Raw genomic sequence first — 12793 nt, forward strand, 5'->3', positions numbered from 1 at the left:
AAAAGTATTACACCATACAGCTTAATCTGTTATATATATTTTTATGAAATATGATATTATGAAATGAAATGAGAAAATGAAAGCAGATTAATATAAAACATAGCATGGCATGAAATGAAATAAATTGAAATGAGATGAGATGAGATGATGATATGGGATATTTTTATGAAAAACGATAATATGGAGTGAAATGAAATATTTGAGACATTAATCAACTGGGATGAAATTAAATAAAATGAGATGAGATGATATGAGATGAAATATAATCTCAGTAAAATGGTGGTCATTTACTGAGATTTTTTCAGGGGACTTTTTGAAGGATCCCGAGTAGTTACGTCCAACGGCTTTGTTTCATTTTCCCACATTTGTGCACTTTCACAGATACTAAACCAGTGATTATCAAACTTATTTCTTTTACCGCCCCCTTTGAAAATCAATTATTTTTCAGTGCCCCCCATTTTATATACACCCCTAAAACTTTAAAACCGCTATTTCATTAATTTAATTAATAAAAGTTGTATTAATTTTAGTAAATGTAGTACCACATAGTACTTATATATTTGTAGATGCTATTATTGTTTCTTCATATTATTATATGTCCGTACATTGCTACAGAGCGTGTATTTACAAATTTGCAAAGTAAAAATGAATTCTTCTCATCAATATGTTTGTTTTTTTTTTATTGCTTAGATGTGTGGACGAGCTCACAGCCCACCTGGTGTTAAGTGGTTACTGGAGCCCATAGACATCTACAACGTAAATGCGCCACCCACCTTGAGATATAAGTTGTAAGGTCTCAGTATAGTTACAACGGCTGCCCCACCCTTCAAACCGAAACGCTTTACTGCTTCACGGCAGAAATAGGCAGGGCGGTGGTACCTACCCGCGCGGACTCACAACAGGTCCTACCACCAGTAATTACGCAAATTGTAATTTTGCGGGTTTTACTTTTATTACACGATGTTATTCCTTCACCGTGGAAGTCAATCGTGAACATTTGTTGAGTACGTATTTCATCAGAAAAAAAATTGGTACCCGCCTGCGGGATTCGAACACCGGTGCATCGCTTCAACACGAATGCACCGGACGTCTTATCTTTTAGGCCACGACGACTTCAAAATTTAAATTCAGATTTACCAAAATAAATTGCTAGTTCACTGTACTATTACTATGCTAATTTATTAGAACGAAACTATTTTTGTTGAATGTCTTTCTCATTAATAAAAGATTCTCATCATAAGATAATTAAAAGTTTATATTTCGACTAGTAAATAATACTACTAACAATAATAACTTATTAAACTACCAATAAGCTAAACCGGAAGTCGTAGAGGATTTCATTTATCTGGGCTCCGTCATAGCTAGTAATGGATCCTCCGAAAAGGACCTCAGAAGGCGAATCAGTATGGCAAAGAGTCCCAAATGGACCGTCTTTGGGCGGACAGAAACATCTCGAGAAATACCAAAAAGCAGCTCGTCACCTTCCTCGTATTTTCCATTTTATCTACGGCCCAGAGACTCGAACCCTCAAGAAAGCCGACCGTCAATGCATCGACGCGTTTGAGATGTGGTGCTGGAGGAAAATGCTCGGGATCGGTCGGAAATGACGGTCGGACCATATACGCTCCACTCTCAATACCTCAGTCCACGTTGCTATCCACACAGCCGAGGACAGGTAGGAATGGCGCAAGATGATGCAGGAGAAAGTTATTAGAGGAGGCCACAGCCCTCAGCACTGAGGATTATCGACGCAAGAAGGAAGGAAACTACGAAAAATAAATTAATATCATTTCGTATTATAGATAAATATGGGTAATTTTTCATAGAATTTTAGTTTATAATTTAGAACTGGTTCAAATAAAAACCGCCGCCTAAGTCAGCATTTTTATTATTTGTAATAATTAATATCTATACTTATATTATAAAGAGGAAAGATTTGTTTGTTTGTTTGTATTCAATAGGCTCCGAAACTACTAAACCGATTTGAAAAAATCTTTCACTGTTTGGAAGCTTCACTATTCCCGAGTGACATATCTTTTTTGAAAAAAAAAAAAATAGGTATCCTTACTAAAACTCCAATAATTTAACCCAGGTGTAAAAAAAATTACTTAAAATATTCTTTACGTCGCGTGCCCAACGAAGACTATTGATGATAGAATAAAATAATGTACTACGACTTTGTAAAAAACATTATTATTTGCAGAAAGTGTCGCGACAGCATAATAATATGTCTAACTATTATAGTTATGCCGCAATAAGTGTTCTTTTATTTTAAAAAATGCCCCTGCTAAGACACGGAGTGCCCCCCCACCTTCGCCGACTGGTGGCTTCCTACTTGGAGGACAGATCGGTAACGTGTACTGGACACGGTGGGATCGTGCACAGGTTCCCGGTCGTGCGCGGTGTTCCACAGGGGTCGGTGCTCGGCCCTCTTTTGTGTGCCCACAGGCCCCGGAGAGTGCCACCTGTCGATGCCCATATCGTGGTTGGAGGCGTCCGTATCGGGTCGGGGTGCAGTTGAAGTACCTCGGCCTCATTCTGGACAGTCGTTGGGCCTTCCGTGTTCACTTTCAGAAGCTTCCTAACATCGGGGGGCCTAACCAGGTGACGCGCCATCTCTATACGAGGGTGGTGCGGTCAATGGCCTTATACGAGGCACCCGTGTGGGGCCAGTCACTGGCCGTGGGGGTAGCGAAGTTGCTGCAACGGCCGCAACGCACCATCGCGGTCAGGATCATCCGTGGTTATCGCACCATCTCTTTCGAGGCGGCGTGTGTACTGGCTGGGACGCCGCCTTGGGTCCTGGAGGCGGAGGCGCTCGCCGCTGGCTATCAGTGGCGGGCTAACCTTCGTGCCTGGGGCGTGGCGCGTCCCAGCCCCAGTGTGGTCAGAGCGCGGAGGGCCCAATCTCGACAGTCAGTGCTGGAGTCATGGTCCAGGCGGCTGGCCGATCCTTCGGCTGGTCGTAGGACCGTCGAGGCGATTCGCCCGGTTATTGTGAATTGGGTGAATCGTGACAGAGGACGCCTCACTTTCCGACTCACGCAGGTACTCACTGGGCATGATTGCTTCGGTGAGTTCCTGTACTGTCTCCCTCACATGTCGGCCTGGGGACCGGAGAAGGGGGCCTAAGAAGACGACGTGCAAGCTGCTCTGCACACGTTTTACGCATGAGCATCCGGGTGATGGAAGGCTGGCTATCCTCGACCCACACCGGTTCTGACCTAGCGGAGTATTCCGTAGGGTAGACCATTCTAACCGGCGCCATCTAGGCGGGCTTCGGACAGTCTGCCGACCGAGAGGGCTGGTGGTCGTGGCGCCGACGACCGTCAGTCCAGCGTCCCGATGGGGAGGGTGACGGGAGAGATGTGCTCCGCACTAAGCGCTTCACTTTCCCCCCTTTGCCTTTTCATGAGCTCTGTCTCATGCGAGGTTTGGATGCTGGTTGTTGAGCGACAGGAGGTTTTGGTCGGTTCGACTCCGACATGCCCGCCCTCCATCCCCAGTGAAGGGCGGAAGTCTGCGGATTCCTCCAGACAAAAAAAAAGGTGTGGCACTCGGGAACTGCGGCGGTAAAGCTATTGCATAGCATTTTTTGTCAACTTATGACATTATAATTAGACAATGACAATAATAAAACAAAACCACGCTATATGAAACCTTAATAAAGGCAAAACCTTAACTGTCCCCTTCACACTCATAAGCTAAACCGCGCGAGAGAGAGATGGGCAGACTTTTCATGATGCGCATGCAGTGTGACGTCATGCCACGCGCTTATTCACAAACACTACACAAGCGCACCGTGTGAATGTGTTGAACGCGAGCTACAAGGTAGGCGGAGTGAGGGATGTTAGGTTTTTTTCGTTACAGAATTTCATGATTCGGTCGCCGCGCTCTAGGGCCGCGATAAAAGCTATGCAATAGCTTAAAAATGTATGAACTTGTAATAAAATCTCTTTGGCTATACTATTTGAATTTGGCTGGTTTTGGTATCATTAAAAGTTTAAATTCGAAAGAAGATAATTCCAAATTAAAATTAGGAAGATGTGTGATTTTTATTTATTTTTCGTACTGTCAAGATGACTGAATCTAATGAAGATATTCGATACATTTTTAAAATTTTACTACAAAAAAGGTAAAAAAGCAACGCAAGCCGTGAAAAAAAATTCCGATGTTTACGGACCTAGTGCAGTGTCTGTGAGAGTAGCACAAATTTGGTTTAAGCGTTTTCAATCCGGAAATTTTGATGTCAAAAATGCACGTCGCTCTGTTCGCCCTATTACGGATAAAACCGATACCATTTTTGAAAAAGTGGGGCAAGATCGGCATATCAGTAGTTACGACGTAACTGAAGAACTAGGAATTGACCACAAAATAGTTATGGCGCATTTGAAAAAACTGGGTACACAAAAAAGCTCACTGAAAGAAATTTAATGAACCGTGTACTCATTTGTGATTCTTTATTACGACGTAATGAAACCGAACCATTTTTGAAGAAGCTGATAACTGGTGATAAAAAGTGGATCACGTAAGACAAGAACGTACGAGAAAGGTTGTGGTCAAAGGCCGGTCAGGCTTCACAGACTCTGGCGAAACCCGGGTTAACTCGCAACAAGGTGATGCTGTGTGTGTGGTGGGATTGGAAGGGCATTATACATTATGAGCTGTTACCACCAGGCAGAACCATCGATTCTGAACTCTACTGCGAACAACTGATGAGATTAAAGCAAGAAGTTGAGAGAAAGCGGCCGGAATTGATCGACAGAAGGGGTGTGGTTTTTCATCACGATATCGCTAGACCTCACACATCTTTAGCCACTCAGCAAAAATTAAGAGAGCTTGGCTGGAAGGTGTTAATGCATCCGCCGTATAGTCCTGACCTTGCATCTTCAGATTTCTACCTGTTTCGGTCTCTTCAGAATTCTTTAGGCAGTGTCAGGTTAACATCACGAGAGGACTGCCAAAATCAATTGTCGCAGTATTTTGATCAGAAGCCTAAAAATGTTTATAGCAATGGGATCATGTCCCTACCTACAAGATGGCAAAAAGTTATCAAAAAAAATGGTACCGACATACTTTAGTTATATGTGAATAAACTATATTAAAAATGTGAATTTTCTTAAAAAATGCAAAGAAACTTTTTCCCCAACCTATTATTATATAGAAATAAAATAGTAAACAATGTTTACAATAAGTGAGCTGTTTAAGCTTACTATACTATTTGACATTGGACGGTAATGGGTAAATTGGAAAAAATAATAATCTAAGACAAGTTTTTGAACAATAATTATATACGCATTTCCATTTTATATAAAAATTATGATTCTTACATCAGTAATTTCTTATAAAATGCTAGGAAAATGCTGTAAAATGCCCTTATGTTAAAAACAAGAAAGAAAGGAAAGAAAACCTCAATTTGTGTTTATTTACGTATGTGTAATATTTTAAAACTCTGCATGGTAATTTTTTTTCTAATGTTTAAAATAATTTCTGGTGCAATGTAATTAAGGTAAAATTGCTCTAATTTTTTAACTATCATCGATCATGTTCCGCAGAAACTTGATTGCGTACGGTGTGTGGGCTATCCTACGAAATCTATGTTAATTATTTTAAGTTTTTATAACATCATACAGGGTAGAAATATAAACTAATTATTCGTTATTGTGTAGTAGGTGAGTTTTAATTTTAGTGAAATTTAAAATACTATAAAGTTAATGAAATTAAAAATTTTACAGCGCCCCCTAACCCACATCAACGCCCCCCATTTTTTCCTGGGCCCCTTAACGCCCCCCTCTAGGTTTCAAACGCCCCCAAGGGGGCGTTATCGCCCACTTTGAGAAAGACTGTACTAAACGGTTAATAAACCACTTTTATTACACATTCAGCCCTGAATACACACTAATTAAACAAAATAAAACAATTCACACAACTTCGCTCCTCGCGTTCCCGCCGTAAAATCCTTTAAGTCATTTAACTTCTTAAGCCTATGGAAGATCGTAGTTATCATACTTTTGCCTTTCCAGTTGGAAAAATTGAACTACTACTGTACAGATTGACTGTCACTGTCACCTCGGAAACGAATTTACAAAATATGTAAATGCCTGACAAACAAGCACACATCTAAAAGATACATATTTTATGAATAACGTGTTTAAAAAAACCTAAATAATGGAAGTAATCGTTGCTAACGTTGAGCATATAAAATTCGCTATTGACTATGCTCTAGAAGAGCAATATGGGGCGCTACCGCTACCATTCCCAGGAATGGACAGTTAGTATAGAATTTCTTCTATAACACAAATTGAAATAAAAAAATGTTGTTTGAAGTACCGATCCGAAAACTCGTTTTTCAGAATCTACAGCAGCGGTATGTGAATTTTATTCTCAGCCTGGCGGCTGTGGTAACGGAGCCCAATGCCCCTATAGACATGTTCGAGGCGATCGTACTGTGGTTTGCAAGCACTGGCTTCGAGGACTCTGCAAGAAAGGCGATCAATGTGAGTTCTTGCACGAGTACGACATGTCTAAAATGCCAGAGTGCTATTTCTACGCCAGATTCAATGCATGTCATAACAAGGAATGCCCATTTCTACACATTGATCCTGAGAGTAAAATAAAAGATTGCCCATGGTGAGTATTAAAGTTGATTAGAATATTGTGAACAAATCATAGAACTTGAATTCTAATGTTCCAGTATAAAAAGGGCGAAAAAGCAGTTTTAACAGTGAATTGAGTAAATGTAATATATTTTTTCTTATTAAAAGTTTAGATTCTTTGTGACAAATGTTGTTTGCTAATTGTGTTTGTTTGTTGTCTGAAAACATAGCCTAAGTATATCCCTTAAGGGATATGAAAAAACTAATATTTGAAGTTGAGAAGTCTGTAAATTGAACATGAGTTTGAAATAAATTAGAATTTAGTTCAATTCAAATCTAAAAAGGTTTCTTTGTTCATTAAAAGAATATCCATAGAATATTGATACAAGACTTGGGATTAATATTTTGAGTTAATTCGTGAAATGTGCTCACCATAATGTTGTTGTATGCTGCAAATATAATTTTTTATGCTGAAAAACGTACTTAACGTACTTTTACTTAAACTTAAACATACTTTTGTGGGTTACAATTAAAGTCTATGTCTCAAGATAGACTTTTATTTGAAAATTTGGTGGCGATATTTACGTTTAAGTGATGTTTACGGAATCCGGTAATCACTTAGCACCAAGAGGATCATGAGATGCTTATAAATCCATCCAAGCAATGAAAAAAACTGTCCTTATTACAGGTATGACAGAGGCTTCTGCCGCCATGGACCACACTGTCGTCACAGGCACGTACGACGTGTGCTCTGCATAAACTACCTAGCCGGTTTCTGCCCAGATGGAGCCTCGTGCAAATTTATGCATCCACGCTTTGAATTACCAGCACCACCAGATCAACCCAAAGATGCAAAACGCCTTCCTGTTTGTCACAGCTGTTCGGAAGTTGGACACAAAGCTTCGTCATGTCCAAAAATACCACCTGATGTAAGTCGAACTTAATAAAGTTGTTGTTGGATTTGCATGGTCCATTTCCACAAGATATAGTAGTCTTCCCCAGACCAGCATACTGTCCATTAATGGTTCTCTGCAGATCCCGAGAGCAGATATGAGGACTCTGACTTGCAGATTTTTACTTTACCTCCACATAAAGGCCACACACAAATCACATTGACATATTGATTGAGATTGAATTTTTTTTTTTATTAATGCCATTTCTCAATGTGAAACTAAAAAAGCACTGATTAGAAAGTAATTGCTTAAATGTCATCGTGTATTTAAGGTCTCAAGTATAGGTACAATAGCTGCCCCACCCTTCAAACCGAAATGCATTACTGCTTCACGGCAGAAATAGGCAGGGCGGTGGTACCAACCCGCGCGGACTCACAAGAGGGGGAGAGAGGTCCTACCACCAGTAATAAAGGCATGGCAAAAGCAGTAATAATGGCATGGCAGAAATAAGCACGATATTGAATCAAACTGGACTAGGGCAAGTCCTACCGTAAAGATTCAAAGTAAAAATTTGGAACTCGAACCTATGGTGCTATCTAGCAGTTAGTTAATATGTGACCATGAGACATTCTAGTTCACTGAAGGATCGTTTATTGGCAGCTTCTTCAACATAATCATAAGATAGGCATCAGTATTTGAATTGTACCGTTTTGGAGTCCAGTAACTGATTAAAATCCATTTATATCCATATTTAAGTTGTACAGTTGGTATTTTACAATAATAAAAAACAAATATACAGTTATTACATTCATCTATGTTTATTATAGCAAAGAGAAGCAGCCCAGAAGCAAGAGGAAGCTAGATACCGTTCCCTGGGCTATGTTAAACCCGCAATCGAGCAAGAAGACAACAGTGGTCCAAGATTACAAAAAATAGTCCACAAACCCATAGAAGAAGTAACCTGTTTTAAGTGTGGCGCAAAAGGTCACTATGCAAATAAATGTCCCAAAGGTCATCTTGCCTTTCTCTCCAGCCAAAACCAGGGAGGAACAAACTTTAGAAAACAAAACTAGTATTAGTGTGAAGCCTATGTTTGATTAGGCTTCCTGTGATCTGACTTTACAAGGAAACATATTAGTACCTACTTTTGTTGTGAATGAGATTTATTTACAAATAAAATTGTGTTAAAGTTAAATAAATAAGAGTAACTGCTATATTTTGTTATGATTTTGTCCAATTTCAAGCACCGGCAAGTTGCTTGCGTTTCTTTGATAATGGTAATTGTTTAACTACAAAATGCAAGCGAGAAAACGAATTACGAGTAACGAGATTTGCAACCCAGCGCCACTCCTCTCTTCTCAGTGCACGTCTGATGCTTGCGTGCTGACAACAGTCCAAATCGATCAGGCCGCAGATCAGAGAGTCATCGTGGCCTAAAGGTTAAGACGCCCGGTGCACACGCACGCTATGCACGCAGCTATTTTAGCTGCTTGAAAATAATTCCACCATATCCCGATCATTTGTTTCCATTTCAAGTGCTTCTAATCTTGACCTAGACTCAGGTAAACCAAAATCTAGATTTAAGAGAAGTCATCGGTCTCGGGCTTACCACTGAAAGTACTTAAAAAGTACTTTATTGTCTAGCAAAGTATTTTCAGGTTCATTTATTTCAAACCAATACATTAAATTAAACAGTAGATTCGAGTGTATCCTTACAGTAAAGTAAAGTAGTAAAAATGGAAAGGAAGGGTACCTAACAAAAGACCGTTCGTCTGTTTGTGGGTCTACTCGCGCACATCTCCAGAATAACTAAACGGTTTTTTTAACGATGCAGTTTTTACACGTACACAGGTTAATTTGGTGGTAAATATAGACGTACCATAGCCCCGCCCGCCACCGGAGCAGTCAATCTATACTGCCTAGAACCGTTACGTACATATCCAGTGTGCTTAGTGCGAGTTCTTTAACCTTCTCGATAGCGTAAAAGTTAGCTCATATTTGTATGGATTGGGATCGTTTGCCTACGTTTGCCGCTAGGGGCGCTGTTCCAACCGAATACAAAATTGGGTAAACTTTTACGCTATCGAGAACGTTACAAAACTCGCACTAAGCACACAGTGCTGTTCCAGAGATCTTTTCTGCAACACACCATCCGGCTCTGGAATGAACACTCCTCCACGGTGTCTCCCGAGTGTTATGGTAACTGCTTAAAACGGGGCTTGCTGAGATTACTTAGCGGTAGGGAACGACTTGGCTGTAGCATTGCTGACGTCCATAATGACTGTAACTACTCATCATCCGGTGGAACATATGCTTGTCTACCTAAAAGGGCTAAAAGCTAAAAACCCTTTTAGGTAGACAAGCATATGTCCGTTGGTTGATACACATTCGGTAACGTCGGTATTCTGACGTTATGCGTTTAAACGCATTAATAGAGTCGATCTATCGACGGTTCGCACTCAAAGGGATAATAGTTACTTTGACTAACCTCGACTAGGATTCTCTAGCCATTTCCTTAAAGAAGTCATAATAAGTTCCTCCTCGCGTCGTTTTCCTCATTACTGAGGGTCGAGACTCCCCCGCTGCATCAGTTTCTCCCATACGACTTCCCTCCATCTGCCGCGATCCTTTGCTTCATGAAGGGCATTATGGAAATTGATGCTCAGAGAAGATCGTACTTGGTCCGACCATCTCGTGGGACTGCGTCCTCTGGGACGTTTGCCATCCACCTTTCCTGTCACCATCAGCTGTTCAAGATTGTGACCCTCTTTACGAGCAATATGTCCGAAGAATTCCAGCACTCTACGAAGGCATATAGTGGACAGTCTGGCTTTGTAATAAAATATATAAAATAAAATAATAAGTTACTCAGCAAAAAATATTAAGGCTTTTTAATACTTTGTTAAGATTATAGCTATAGAATTATAACACGAACAAGTTCGGTCAATTACTCTTGTTATTTCAAAAATCAGATACATTAAAGTGCTGTTTTTTGGTGAATCTCTTGTGATGGATGACTTGTTCAAAATCTTCTGGAAAAAATGGATGATTAGACACCAACTCTCTACTGATGATAGACTTTTATTTCGTGTTTAAAGTTGGCATTAAAATTGTGATTTCTATCTATTGTATTTTATCTATTCGCTGGTAGCTTCTATGGCTTCGGTGCCCACCTAAAGACAGGTGAGTTCTGAGTCATTTTAGTCATCTCTTCAGTGTACACTTCAGTTTTGGTGATAACGCGTATTGTGAACCCAAAGAGTATCAGCTTATCAACACTACTGGTAGTAGGACCTCTTGTGAGTCCGCAAGGGTAGGTACAATCACCCTGCCTATTTTTGCTGTGAAGCAGTAATGCGTTTCGGTTTGAAGGGTGGGGCAGCCGTTGTAACTATTCTGAGACCTTAAAACTTATATCTCAAGGTGGGAGGCGCATTTACGTTGTAGATGTCTATGGGCTCCGGTAACCATTTAATACCAGGTGGGCTGTGAGCTCGTCCACCCATATAAGCCTTAAAAAAAACCCAGTCAAACCCTTAGCAGTAAAAAGTTCGTTAAATACGAACAAACTTTTTGGAACGCGAGGAGTGTAGTTGTGTGAGTTGTTTTATTTTGTTAATTTAGTGTTTCTTTAGGTTTCATTGTGTATTAACAGTACTTTATTAGCAGTTTAATATCTGTAAAAGTAGACAAAATGTGAGAAAATGAAATAAAGCCGTTGGACGTAGCTTCTCGTGATCTTCCAGAAAGTTCCCTGAAATAGTCTCAGTAAATAACCACTATTTTACTAGGACTAAATTTCATCCGATATAGTCTCGTTTCGTTTAATTACTTCCCAAGTGATTAATGTCAAATTAATCAACTTCATTTTATTTCGCTCCATATTATTGTTCTTTAAACTAATTTCATTTAAATACAGCATTTACAAAAGATTAGTCTGTAGGATGTGATACCTTCGCCTTTTTAGTGGGAGAAACAAAACTAAGTACTACATTACTGTACCTATACGAAAAGTCATAAAATTGAAATTTGAAAAAAAACTCGAAATTGAACTATTTAGTAAGTCGTTATAAATATATTGTTTTTTTTTCAAACGTTGGGTAAATTGTTCTGCACCATACATTTAATTTAACATAAAAAATGACTACCATATCGCCAATTAAAATGTAAAGCTGTATAATTCATGTTGCCTCTGATTATTAAAATGAAAAAAAAAAAATTACCAAAAAACAAATGTCAAAGAAGCCACAACCCGCGTGTCTTTGAAACAACATTATCAGAATCGTTAATATATATACACAAAATATTTGTGATTTAAGTGTAGAATTGTGGCAAATACCTAAATTTTCTCTCCCTTACGTGAAGATTATTTCCTCAGTGAAGCGAGAGATCGCCGAGAGGTTGAGTTTTATTAATTCAACACCGCGGCATTGTAAACATGGTAAGTTGCACGTGTTAGCGATCTTCTTGGTATTAATTTACCTATAAATAATAAGTCAGTTTTTTCATTAATCAGTTTCAATCATGTGATATCCAAAATACGGTTGCAATTTGAACTCATGTGAATATTTGAGGTTATCTTGAGATTGATTACATTCTAACTACCTTGAACCTCTAAACTGTTCATAACTTTAATAATCTACTTTCACAGGCTGAAACCGAAGCTGCAGTGAACCCCAAGGCGTACCCATTGGCGGATGCCGCCTTAACCGCTAAAATCCTGAACTTGGTGCAACAAGCTACCAATTACAAGCAACTTCGTAAAGGCGCGAACGAGGCCACAAAGACCCTTAACCGTGGTCTATCTGAGCTCATCATAATGGCAGCAGATGCCGAACCTCTCGAAATTGTTCTTCACATTCCAATTCTGTGCGAAGATAAGAATGTGCCATATGTGTTTGTTAGGTCTAAGCAAGCACTCGGTCGTGCTTGCGGTGTTTCCAGACCCATCATATCTTGCTCGATAACCATCAACGAGGGCTCACAACTAAAGCCTCAGATCCAAACTATTCAGCAAGAAATCGAAAGACTATTAGTTTAAGTATAAATAGAAATGTAAGGAAATTATTTTGTGTCGAATACAATATTTTAATAAAATAACGTATTTTATTTATTGATGCTTTTAGGAACAAAAAGGACCAGGATCTTTTGCTATTTAAACATAAAAAGTAGAACTTTACAATTATGAACTTTTACAATTGTGGCATCCTCCCTGATAATCTTTTCATCAACAAGTGCTTGTGTCTATTCAAACAGTACAGTGAAGTGGTTTTTCAGTTCGATTTGAAGTATAGGACAGCCGAA

At 39.4% G+C, this 12793-nt stretch overlaps 2 protein-coding genes across 2 annotated transcripts; both read left to right on the plus strand.

Annotated features, from left to right (window-relative positions):
- Nucleotides 1-6059: 6059 nt before the first annotated feature.
- On the plus strand, nucleotides 6060-8703 carry Clp (Cleavage and polyadenylation specificity factor subunit 4). Its single transcript, XM_028185141.2, has 4 exons — nucleotides 6060-6271; nucleotides 6354-6630; nucleotides 7285-7525; nucleotides 8317-8703. The coding sequence occupies exons 1-4, from the start codon at nucleotides 6169-6171 to the stop codon at nucleotides 8560-8562; spliced, it is 867 nt and encodes a 288-aa protein (XP_028040942.1). The 5' UTR covers nucleotides 6060-6168; the 3' UTR covers nucleotides 8563-8703.
- A 2871-nt stretch (nucleotides 8704-11574) lies between these two features.
- Nucleotides 11575-12589, plus strand: hoip (NHP2-like protein 1 hoip). Its single transcript, XM_028185821.2, has 2 exons — nucleotides 11575-11930; nucleotides 12141-12589. Exons 1-2 carry the CDS (start codon nucleotides 11928-11930, stop codon nucleotides 12528-12530), a joined length of 393 nt encoding a protein of 130 aa, XP_028041622.1. The 5' UTR covers nucleotides 11575-11927; the 3' UTR covers nucleotides 12531-12589.
- The last annotated feature ends 204 nt before the right edge of the window (nucleotides 12590-12793 follow it).

This window comes from Bombyx mandarina, chromosome 11, assembly GCF_030267445.1.
Source record: "Bombyx mandarina strain Sakado chromosome 11, ASM3026744v2".
Classification (NCBI taxonomy): Eukaryota; Metazoa; Arthropoda; class Insecta; order Lepidoptera; family Bombycidae; genus Bombyx; species Bombyx mandarina.

Coding starts and splice junctions, on each gene's coding strand:
- Clp (XM_028185141.2), top strand. CDS start 6,169: ATGGAAGTAATCGTTGCTAACGTTGAGCATATAAAATTCGCTATTGAC. Junction 6,631..7,284: donor AAAATAAAAGATTGCCCATG/GTGAGTATTAAA, acceptor TCCTTATTACAG/GTATGACAGAGGCTTCTGCC. Junction 7,526..8,316: donor GTCCAAAAATACCACCTGAT/GTAAGTCGAACT, acceptor TGTTTATTATAG/CAAAGAGAAGCAGCCCAGAA.